Consider the following 12,233-nt stretch of genomic DNA (forward strand, 5'->3'; position numbering starts at 1 on the left):
ATGAATCCTTATAGTTATTTTTCAGTAGTTGACATGTGTAATCTTCCCTTGATTTTTATTTATTCCTAATTATAAACCTAAATGTATAGCAGTTTCTTCTGCCACTTCCCGTCTCTTCTTTCTGCCCTGTAAAAATCAAAGCCTAGGCATTTACCAAGTAAAACAAAAAGCAAGCATGCTGAATTGCATATGTAGTAAGTCAAGAGGCGGTGCTGCAGAGTGAAAAAGGGCTCCACCTCTTGAGATAGGCCACCGTGGATCTGAAAGTCACTTCCATCACTTACCATCCTTGTGAGTTTAGGCAAATTACTTATATCTTAGGCTTTTAGTTTTCTAATCTGTAAAACAAGGATGATTGTATACCCATCTCATGGGGTTTTCCTGAAAATTAGATAATGCATACCCTGTATGGCAGGCACACAGTGTCCGGTAAATGATGACTAAGGTGCTTGGCAAGCCTTGTATCTTGAGAGAATAAAGCATACCCTTGACTTCAAATCCCACTTGAGAATTATAGAAGATAATCTTACGCTGTGTCAATGACTTATTTGGACTATTTGGGAAAAAAAAGTCATCTGGGCTAAATTTGTACCTACGTATCTCTCTTTAAATTTTTAAAAAAGCTAGTATATTGAGTTATAATTTATACACAATAAAATATACTCGTTTTAAGTATTTTGCTTGATGAGTTTTGACAAGTTTAACTACCACTATGATCAAGATATAAAACATTTCCATTATCCTTCATGCTTCTGTGTCAGTCTTCTCCACCGCTTCTTAGTAATAGGTATTTTTCATGACTTATGATATAGGTGGCCGGGCCATAACTCAAACCCAGGTTTAGCTGATAAAAAAATTCATGTTCTTAATCCACTCTGTTATATTATTTTAGTTTATATTTTTATATTTCTTATTAGATAACATTAATATTAACATTTACCCAAAAACCCTAAGTTACCTATTCAAATTGAGCAAAGTAGCAAATGGGCATTAGCCTCTTAGGAAGAAATATATATTTTTTACATATTGTATCTTTAATACTGCTCCTTGTTTGACTCTGGATATGACCAATGTTTTTAATATCCTTTGCTTTTCCTAGCATGTAGATATTGATTATGGAATTAAATTATTATCTCCTGGTTAAAAGTAATTACTAATGTCTGATCCCCAAACAATAAGACTTAGATAGTGTATACCTTTTGACTTGCTGTTTAGCATGTAGCCACTTTTCATTTTGTCTGTTTTAGTTTTGTTGACAATATAATACTCTTTTATTTTTCCAGTTTTTCTCATGGTTTGCAAAGCTACAAACTCAGATGGATCAGGATGAAGAAACTAAGTACAGGTATGTGGTTCTTGAGTTTGTTGGCTATCTTGATTTTTAAATCGTACTCATCTGCAGCATTTCGTAATCTGTGTCTTCAAACAAAATTAAGGTACAAAGAAAGTTCCAATAGGAACATTTTCTTTAAAAAGAGCTAGAGAGAAATTGTGTGATTTAAAAAAAAATAGTTATATCATAATAGGTGAGGAGGTACAGACATTGGTTTTTAGATAATTCTAGAAAGGTTTGGGTTCAAGTGGGAATTTTACAGGAACTGTAAGAGATATTTGTTGCTTTTCTTTAGAAGTAGAGACCCAAGAGATTTTAGGGATGCCCACCTAGACTGGGTGTAACTGTGTTGTTCTGTTTGTTTATAGTGTTAGCGTGGAAGAAATGATGGTGCATAGTTTCTAGCTGATTTGGGGACTGTGGGTTGAATAACTGCATTTAATTAACATTTATTAAGTGTTATTGCTAGGCAATGTGTTAGGCTCTTTGATACATGATTCCACTTAATCTTTATAGCAGCTATGTGAGGAAAGGTATTATTTTTCCCATTTTACAAATGTGCAAACTGAGGCCTGAAAGTATTAAGTAACTTGCCTAATGTCATAGAGAGTTGGGCAGAGCTGGGACTTATACTCAGGTCTTCTAATTCCAAGTCCAAAATTCTTTCCATGACATTACTAATCATCATGGGATTTTTGCCATACGTGACCTAAGGGATTGACCTATTCCATACCTTGGATGGCCCTAGTGTCCTAGTTTTTGAAAGTTGGGCCGGTGATTTCTTGCCTTACGTGTGAAAAGCCAGCTTGTGGCTTCAAGGCTGACTCCTTTTGTTGCTTATAGTTGCAGTGATTTCCTTCTAAATTACTCGAAAAGGTGTTAACATAGTTTTTGAATATAATAAGCTTTAGTGAATGGTCAGACTTCTCTTCTGAAATTCAAGCATTTGGGGAAAAATGAGACTTTGTTGTTTATTGACTCTGCTTATTGGGGGAAAATATTATTGCCAATCCCCTTTTGGTTCTGTTTTCTAGACAGATGAGGGATTACTTGTCTGGGTTTCAGGAGCAGTGTGATGCTATATTGAATGATGTAAACAGTGCTCTACAGCATCTGGAATCATTGCAGAAACAGTATCTTTTTGTGTCCAATAAGACAGGAACCCTACATGAAGCCTGTGAACAGCTCCTAAAAGAACAGGTAATATGGAGTATGAGAAAGGGTTAGTGATTGTATTTAATATTTTATTTTTAAGTAGATGAATAGAGTTTAATTGTAATTTCTCTACTTTCTCCAAGTATATATTGAACTCTGCTCTGTATGAGGCCTTGTGCTAAGCATGCAAATTGTTATATTGTCAGACTTTTTTATTTTAAATAAGCTTACACGAGTGAACTAGGCAAGGCAAGCTTTCCTATGTTTTGAGCTGTTACATCTCAGCCCAATTTCAGAGTGAAGAGCATACATTAGTTTGCTCTGTGCATGCTTTACTATTGACACTTCAGACAAGCACAGTGATTGTAGTAATGGTGGGGTTTATGAAAAGATGAACTGATCTAGATTGCAGTTAAATTTATGATTTAAAGATAGAACACTTAAGTTACTTTATCTGAGTTTTCTCTGTGTATTTTGAGTTTTTTTAAAAGGCAATTATTTATTGTTTTATAAAAGATCATATGTAAGTTTCTGTACTAATCATTGCTTATTAGTCCATAATTGCAGAAATCTTTGAGCATTAGTCTGAAATCTTATGTCTAACATAAACCTATCTGTCTGGTATAAATCTATTCATGTAATTTTGAGACTGGAGTGTTGATTCTTACGTTCTTACGCTAATTTTTTTTTCTTTTAAAAAACGCAAGTCGGAACTTGTTGATCTGGCTGAAAACATTCAACAAAAGCTTTCCTATTTTAATGAGTTGGAAACTATTAACACAGTAAGCATGGTTTTTTACTTTTTGTAAAGTTAATGACCTTATTTTATATTTCCCTTTCTGAATATAATTTTTAAATTTATAAATTGGCCTGAGTGATATTTGAACTTAATAGTTTGCTTGCTGATAGATATTCCTCTTTGTACCTGATGGAGATATCATTACCAGTTCAGATTTTTTCAAATATGATTTAAGTAGTAGTTCTTAAGTTATATTATTGTTATTAAAATCTCTTTGTCAGTTACCACTTATAGTATCTTATTTGTAAGCTGTGAAGATTGTAAGAAGAAATATTAAATTTTAAATCTTGCTGTGGTGCTATTATTAGTAATCAAAACATTTTTTGAATTAATCTCATGTTTAATTTGAAGTATAGTCCTTATAATACATGTCTGTATCACAAAGTAATAGTCTCAATTAAAACTGCTGTGTAAATTATATTCCTCTGTCTTTCTGGCTCATAAATTAATCATAATTACTGCATATACATTATTAAAATCATTAAATTAATCATAATTATTATGGTTTACTACAGAGTTAGAAAACTAGGAGCTAGTTAACAATGGAATACAAGGAAATCGTTCATTGCCAAGCTATCAAGATAAATAATTGGCTGGTTTTTTTACATTTTAACATACATTACTTATATTTTTGTATATTTATATTATATTAAAGACATATGTTATATAGTTTTATATATTCTAATGTGTAGTTTTATATATTAAGTACTGAACGTTTATGTTATATATTACTCATATTTATACTTACATTATTATTGTATATATTTTTATAAATGCTTACTTATATTTTACTTACATATGTTTTACTTTTGTAATATGACTGCTAAACATAGGTATGACTGCTAGTTAATCCTTTAACCTTTAGAAAATCACCAGTGTTTGAAAGTAGGAAATTTGTATATGTTATAAAGTACTAGAAAATGGGAAATCTAGGTAGTTGATGTGTTATTTTAGTATAACATTGTACAGTGGGGTAATATAAATATTTGTTAATTTATGAAGAGCCCCCTTAAAGCTCATTAGGAATAAACTGAATTAAATCAGTATTGTTTTTTTGTCCTTTCTTTATTATTACATGTGGGCTATATTTGAGGATATTTTGGTGATTCTTAACCAACTGAGCCACCCAGGCGCCCTAAAGATTTATTTATTTATTTATTTGAGAGAGAGAGAGAAGGTGATTCTTAAAATGTAAAGATATTAGTATGACTGTGTTATAGCTTAATGGGAAATATGCTAAATCTAATACATAATTTTCAACTTTGCCTGTATATTTTTTGTGAATTAAGATTTTTTTTTTTCCTTAAAGAAATTGAATTCTCCTACGTTGTCTGTTAATAGTGAAGGATTCATACCTATGCTGGCCAAGTTAGATGACTGTATAACATATATCTCATCACATGTAAGTCATGGTATTTCTGTATGTTTTTAAGATATATTAACATCCCTATTTTATCATTTCTTATGCTTTAAAGTAATTATTTCTTCTGAAGGGAAAAATGTATCTGTAATATAGTTGAAGAAAGACTGTAGTAAATTCTTAATCATTGTCAGTAGTGATGTCAAAAAGTACTTTCAGCTGCTGAGGCAACCCCTGGAGTCGAAAGAGGTCCTGGCTGACGCAGTTTTATGCCGCCTGAAAGGATGAGTGATTTTTAGGCTGTTGACTTCCTAATGTTTTAGATATTTCTTTGACAAACAAAAAGCGTTACTTGGGAGGAAATAAAGGAACAGGCCCTTTGATTTAATCACCCTCTTTCTATCCCCCAAGGATTTATAGCTGTACAGGTTTCCCCCACTATCTGAAAGTAGAATGTTCCCATGAAAACTTTTGTAAGCCAAAATGGCATAGAGCGAAGAAGCAGTTACCATTTCAGAAAAGTGAAAATCCTCTTTGGATTTCTTTTGGTTAGTGAGAACAGGTACGATTATAAGTCTTTTGTAAAAGCCAAATGGCGTAAAGTAAGCTTTTGGTTGGGCGGGTGTGAGGGAGGGGCAGCCTGTATTCACCTTTGCCGAGCTTACCATCTGTATGAGACCATATAAAGGACAGGTTTGTTTTCATAGTTTACTCTGCCTATGTTTATTTTCTCTTTGTAAATCTTTCCCTCTCCTTTACAGCCAAATTTTAAAGATTATCCTGTATATTTGCTGAAATTTAAGCAATGTCTTTCTAAAGCTTTGCACCTTATGAAGACATACACTGTGAACACACTACAAAACCTCACAAATCAGTTACTAAAAAGGGTGAGTTAACTGGTGAAGTGTTTTTTCTTTTCTTTTTCTTTTTTTATTCATTTATCTTCCATAATCTAAGTGTGAGATGACTACTTAGTAACTCTAAAAACTTTTTTTTACCTTTTGTTAAGTAAGATTATGCATCAGTTTAATTATAATAGAAAAAAATGGCTGTATTATATCTGTCCATCAGAATCTTATTTTCAAAGAATATTTAATAGTGTGAGAAGTACTCAGTACTATATGGTAAGTACTAAGATTCAAACTGTTTGTCACTTAAAACATTTTCTTATCTAATTCATGAAAATATTGGAAGGAAATACACCAAAATGATAAAAGTGGTTCTGTGTTAGTGGTGGGATTACGTATGATGGATACTTTGAATTTTTTTCTTTATGTATGATAGATAATTTTCTATGTTTAGCAAATGTATTTTTATTGAGTGCCTTCTCAGTGCTTGGCATTGTACTGGGAACCGTACAGTAGCGATAAGGAGCCAGTAAGGTTCCTGGGCTCAGGGGGCTTATATTCAGGAGAAGTAATCATCGAAGAAGGAAACAAAAAAATTGATCAGTTACAGATGGAGCAAGCAAGCTAGGTGGAAATTGAGCAGAGTGTTATGTTAGAAAATTAAGAATACAGCTAGCTAAGATAGTCATTGAACACATTTCTTTCATAAAATAAAATCATAAAGATTATACATTTTATTTTGTAAGCTCACTTTCTAAAGAACATGGAATACCTTCTTAAATTTTCAGTTCGGTTCAAAGCCACTGATTTTGGGGTTGCAGTTTAGTGTTCACATTGCTCTTAGCTGATATGAAGGCCAGACTATATAATTTTTCTATTTTGTAAAATTTTTATTTTATTTAATTATTTTTTATTTTTTTAAAGATTTTATTTATTTGAGAGAGAGAGAGAGAGAGAGAAACAGCATGAGAGGGGAGAGGGTCAGAGGGAGAAGCAGGCTCCCCGCTGAGCCGGGAGCCCGACGCGGGACTCGATCCCAGGACTCCGGGATCATGACCTGAGCCGAAGGCAGTTGCTTAACCAACTGAGCCACCCAGGCGCCCTGTAAAATTTTTAATAAGTTTAGGAAATTAATACCTAATCAGTACTAGCACCTACTGTGTACTAGTAGCTAGTGCTTTAGTATTGAGCTGCATAAAAACTTTATGAGTATATATATATATTTTTTAAGATTTTATTTATTTATTTGACAGAGAAAGCACAAGCAGGGGGAGCGGGAGAGGGAGAAGCAGGCTCCTCGCTGAGTAGGGAGCCTGATGCAGGACTCAGTCCTAGGACCCTGGGATTATGACCTGAGCCGAAGGCAGATGCTTAACCAACTGAGTTACCCAGTAGCTCTTTATGAGAATATGTTATCACCATATAATGGATGCACTGAATCTCAGAGAGGTCCGGTAATTTGGCCAATATCCTACTGTCAGTAAGTGACTGAGTATGAATCTGAATTGAAGTCTGTTTACTACCAAAATTCATGTAACATAGGGTACATTTTAATTATAAGGAGGAAGGAGATGACAGCTCCACGTAAATATTTCTCATTTGTAGCAATAATACTAATATGTAATCTCTCTTTGAGATTTTTCTCTCTAAGCTTTTGGTTGGTATATAGGCCAAGTAGTAGCTGTTTGAAATAGTTGGTGTCACATTTTCTGAATAATTATTTGTTTGCTAATTATCTCCCTTCCCTCTCCTCCCCCATGTCTCTTTAGGATCCTGCATCTGTACCTAATGCAGACAATGCCTTCACATTATTTTATGTGAAATTTCGAGCTGCTGCTCCCAAAGTCAGAGTAAGTCTATTGACATAAATAGGATATTACTCTGAAGTTTATTTAGCCAGCCCTTTTGAAGTTCTGCTGTATGTTAGGCCCTTTGCTTATACCAGGAAATGAACACTAATGAAACGTAGGCACTGTCCTTCCACATTACAGCAGTGTACCTTTGTGATGTCTTAAGAGCCCAGAGCAGGAAACACCTAGCTCTTCCTATAATACTCAGGGAAGGATTCTAGATGGAAGTGACATTTGAGCTTAAAAAGCTCAGATGTATAGTGAACTTGAGGGGATTGATGAGGGTATTTTATACAGAGGGAACAGCATGTATAGGGATGGTTGTAGAGACATATATTTTGGGAGAACTTGTAACTTGTTATGATCAAAACACAGAGGACATTGATAGCATGCAGTTGGGAAAAAAGACAGGAAAGACTGCAGGGATCATTTCAGAGGGGTATCACATGTCGTGCTAATTGAGGAAAAGTAGACAGCTAGTGAAGTATTTTATTGTATTTATTTATTTTAAAGCTTTAGTTAGAGTGAGCAAGTGGGGGGAGGGGTAGAGGGAGAGAGAATCTCCAGCAGATTCCCTGCTGAGTGCGGAGCTTGACATGGGGCTCAAATTAATGAAGTATTTTAAACAGGAGAATGATTTGGTCAGATTTACCATTTCTTTCGAATAAGGATGCACTATGAAGAATGGAATATGGTGAAAAGAGATCTGAGACAGGGAGGCCTGATTAACAAGGAAGATTTTGCAGTAGTCCATGGGAAATAGGGGTTGATAAGGTGTTGGTAGTGTATTCTTGAGGTGGGGAACATGTGCCTTATTTATTCTCCTTAGCACAGTGCCTGGTACATAAAGGAATGCACTAAATATTTATCTTGATTGAGTGATTGGAAATGGAGGGTGCAGAAAGTAGATATATGTGTTAATATATATACGTTTAATATATCCAAGATACAGTTGACTGGAGCTGGTACACGTATCTTTTTACTACTCATTGTGAAGTTACTGTAAAGAGTAGTTTACTTTTGCTGCCTCTGACTCTCTTGCTGTTGCCCTCTTGAGAGTCAGTTGAAGGATTTTTTTTTTTTTTTTTAGTTAACATACAGTGCAATGTTGGTTTCTGGAGTAGAATTCAGTTATTCATCACTTACATACAACACAGTGCTCATCACAAGTGCCCTCTTTAATACCCATCACCCATCTAGCTCTTCCCCATCCACCTCCCTCTATCAACCCTCAGTTTGTTCACTGTCGTTAAAAATCTCTTATGGTGTGTTTCCCTCTCTCTTTTTTTTCTTTTTCCCCTTCCCATATGTTCATCTGTTTTCTTTCTTAAATTCCACATATGAGTGAGATTATACGGTATTTGTCTCTCTCTGACTTATTTCACTTAGCATTATTTCACTCTAGCTCCATCCATGTCATTGCAAGTGGCAAAATTTCATTTCTTTTGATGGCTGAGTAATATTCCATTGTATATATGTACCACATCTTGATCTCTTCATCAGTCGGTGAACATTTGGGCTCTCTCCATAGTTTGGCTATTGTTGATAATGCTGCTATAAACATCAGGGCGCATGTACCCCTTTGGATCTGTATTTTTGTATCCTTTAGGTAAATGCCTAGTAGTGCAATTGCTGGACCGGAGGGTACTTCTCTATTTTTAATTTTTTGAGGAACCTTCATACTGTTCTCCAGAGTGGCTGTACCAGTTTGCATTCCCACCAACAGTGTAAGAGGGTTCCCGTTCTCCACATCCTCACCAACACCTGTTGTTTCTTGTGTTTATGCTAATTTTAGCCATTCTGACAGGTGTGAGGTGATATCTCATTGTGGTTTTGGTTTGTATTTCCTTGATGATGAGTGATGTTGAACATCTTCTCCTGTGTCTGTTAGCAGTCTGGATGTCTTCTTTGGAAAAGTGTCTGTTCATGTCTTCTGCCCAGTTCTTAACTGGATTATTTGGTGTTTTTTGGGTGTTGAGTTTGGTAAGTTCTTTATAGATTTTAGGACTAACCCTTTATCAGATATGTGGTTTGCAAATATCTTTTCCCATTCTGCAGGCTGCCTTTTAGTTTTGTCAATTGTTTCCTTTGCTGTGCAGAAGCTTTTTATCTTGATGAAGTCCCATTAGTTCATTTTTGCTTTTGTTTCCCTTACCAGAGACATGTCTAGTAGGAAGTTGCTATGGCCGAGGTCAAAGAGGTTGCTGCCTGTGTTCTTTAGGATTTTGATGGTTTCCTATCTCACATTTAGGTCTTTCATCCATTTTGAATTTATTTTTGTATATGGTGTAAGAAAGTCGTCCAGTTTCATTCTTCTGCATGTTGCTCTCCAGTTTTCCTAGCACCATTTGTTGAGGAGACTGTCTTTTTTCCATTGGGTATTTCCTGTTTTGTCGAAGATTAGTTGACCATATAGTTGTGTATCCAGTTCTGGGTTCTCTTTTCCGTTCCAATGATCTGTGTCTGTTTTTGTGCCAGTCCCATACTGTCTTGATGACTACAGCATTGTAAGATAGCTTGAAATCCGGAATCGTGATGCCTCCAGTTTTGTTTTTCAGAATTGCTTTGGCTATTTGGGGTCTTTTGTGGTTTCATACAAATTTTAGGATTGTTTGTTCTAGCTTTGTGAAAAATGCTAGTGGAATTTTGATAGGGATTGCATTAAATGTGTAGATTCCTTTGGGTAGTAAAGACATCTTAACAATGTTTTTTCTTCTAATCCATGAGAATGGAATGCTTTTCCATTTCTTTGTGTCCTCTTCAGTTTCTTTTGTAAGTGTTCTATAGTTTTTAGAGTACAGATATTTTACGTCTTTAGTTAGGTTTATTCTTAGGTATTTTATTGTTTTTGGTCCAGTTGCAAATTGGATTGATTCCTTGATTTCTTTTTCTGCTGTTTCATTATTGGTGTATAGAAATGCAACAGATTTCTGCACATTGATTTTATATCCTGCAACTTTGCTGAATTCATGTATACTAGCAATTTTTTGGTGGAGTCTTTCGGATTTTCTACGTAGAGTATCATGTTGTCTGCAGATAGTGAAAGTTTAACTTCTTCCTTGCTGATTTGGATGCCTTTTATTTCTTTTTGTTGTCTGGTTGCTGAGACTAAGACTTTCAGTACTATGTTAAATAGTAATGGTGAGAGTGGACATCCTTGTCTTGTTCCTGACCGTAGGGGAAAGGCTCTCAGTTTTTCCCCATTGAGGATGATATTAGCTGTAGGTCTTTCATATATGGCCTTTATGATGTTGAGGTATGTTCCATCTATCCCTACTTTGTTGAGGTTTTTATCAGGAAAGGATGCTGTATTTTGTCAAATGCTTTTTCTGCATCTATTGACAGGATCATATGGTTCTTATCGTTTGTTTCATTAATGTGTATCACATTGATTCATTTGTGAATATTGAACCAGGAATAAATCCCACTTAATCATGGTGAATAGTTCTTTTAATGTACTGTTGAATTCAATTTGCTGGTATTTTATTGAAATTTTTTGCATCCATGTTCATCAGGGATATTGGGATCATCAGGGATAGTCTCCTTTTTAGTGGGATATTTGTCTGGTTTTAGAATCACACTAATGCTGGCTTTGTAGAATGAGTTTGGAAATTTTCCTTCCATTTCATTTTTTGGAAGAGTTTGAGAAGAATAGGTATTAGCTCTTCTTTAAATGCTTGGTAGAATTCCCCTGGGAAGCCATCTGGCCCAGGACTTTTGTTCGTTGGGAGAGTTTTGATTACAGATTCAATTTCTTTGCTGGTTATGGGTCTGTTCTAATTTTCTATTTCTTCCTCTTTCAGTTTTGGTAATTTGTAAGTGTCTAGGTATTTGTCCATTTCTTCCAGGTTACCCAGTTTGTTGGCATGTAATTTTTCATAGTATTCTCTTATAATTGTATTTCTGTGGTGTTGGTTGTGATCTCTTTCATTCATGATTTTATCTGTATGGGTCCTTTCTCTCTCTCTTTTTTTTTTTTTTTTTTGATAAGTCTGGCTAGGGATTTATCAATTTTCTTAATTAAGAACCAGCTCTTAGTTTCGTTCATCCATTCTACTTTTTTTGTTTGTTTGTTTCTATAGAATTGTTTATTTCTGCTCCAATCTTATTATTACCCTTCTTCTGCTGGCTTTAGGCTTTTTTTGCTGTTCCTTTTCTAGCTCCTTTAGGTGTAAGGTTAGGTTGTGTAATTGAGACTTTTCTTGCCTCTTGAGATAGGTCTGTATTGCAAATATACTTCCTGCTTAGTACTGCCTTTGCTGCATCTCAGAGGTTTTGGACTGTCATGTTTTCATTTTCATTTGCTTCCATGTACTTTTTTATTTCTTCTTTAATTTCCCAGGTAAGGCATTCATTCTTTAGTAGGATGTTCTTTAACCTCCATGTATTTGAGGTCTTTCCAGATTTTTCCTTGTGGTTGACTTCAAGTTTCATAATGTTGCGGTCTGAAAATATGCATGGTATGATATCGATCTTTTTGTACTTGTTGAGGGCTAATTTGTGACCCAGTATGTAATTTGTTTGGGAGAATGTTCCATGTGTACTTGAAAAGAATGTGTATTCTGCTGCTTTAGGATGAAATATTCTGAAAATATCTGTTAAGTCCATCTAGTCCATTGTGTCATTTAAAGCCCTTGTTGCTTGATCTTCTGGCTTAGATGATCTGTCCATTGCTGCAAGTGGGGTGTTAAAGTCCCCTACTGTTATTGTATTATTATCAAAGAGTTTCTTTATATTTATTAATTGATTTATATATTTGGGTGCTCCCAAGTTGGGGGCATAAATATTTACAATTGTTAGATCTTCTTGCTGGATAGACCTTTTAATTATGATATAATGCCCTTCTTCATCTCTTGTTATGTGTTAAAATCTAGTTTGTTTGATGTAA

General features: G+C 34.7%; 1 protein-coding gene across 3 annotated transcripts in view; it reads left to right on the forward strand.

Annotated features, from left to right (window-relative positions):
• The window catches only part of COG3 (component of oligomeric golgi complex 3), a 74,005-nt gene that overhangs the window by 9,986 nt on the left and 51,786 nt on the right, over positions 1 to 12,233 (forward strand). For 2 of the 3 annotated variants that reach the window (XM_032402990.1, XM_032402991.1), the window contains 6 exons: positions 1,284 to 1,345; positions 2,368 to 2,533; positions 3,196 to 3,270; positions 4,597 to 4,689; positions 5,409 to 5,534; positions 7,265 to 7,345. In XM_032402990.1, the coding sequence (XP_032258881.1) occupies positions 1,284 to 1,345; positions 2,368 to 2,533; positions 3,196 to 3,270; positions 4,597 to 4,689; positions 5,409 to 5,534; positions 7,265 to 7,345 (603 nt within the window). Of the gene's footprint in view, positions 1 to 1,283; positions 1,346 to 2,367; positions 2,534 to 3,195; positions 3,271 to 4,596; positions 4,690 to 5,408; positions 5,535 to 7,264; positions 7,346 to 12,233 lie in introns of those variants that run through there. The other variant, XM_032402992.1, reaches the window with a different exon arrangement.

Source organism: Phoca vitulina, unplaced genomic scaffold (assembly GCF_004348235.1).
Source record: "Phoca vitulina isolate PV1807 unplaced genomic scaffold, GSC_HSeal_1.0 scaffold5, whole genome shotgun sequence".
In the NCBI taxonomy this organism is placed as follows: Eukaryota; Metazoa; Chordata; class Mammalia; order Carnivora; family Phocidae; genus Phoca; species Phoca vitulina.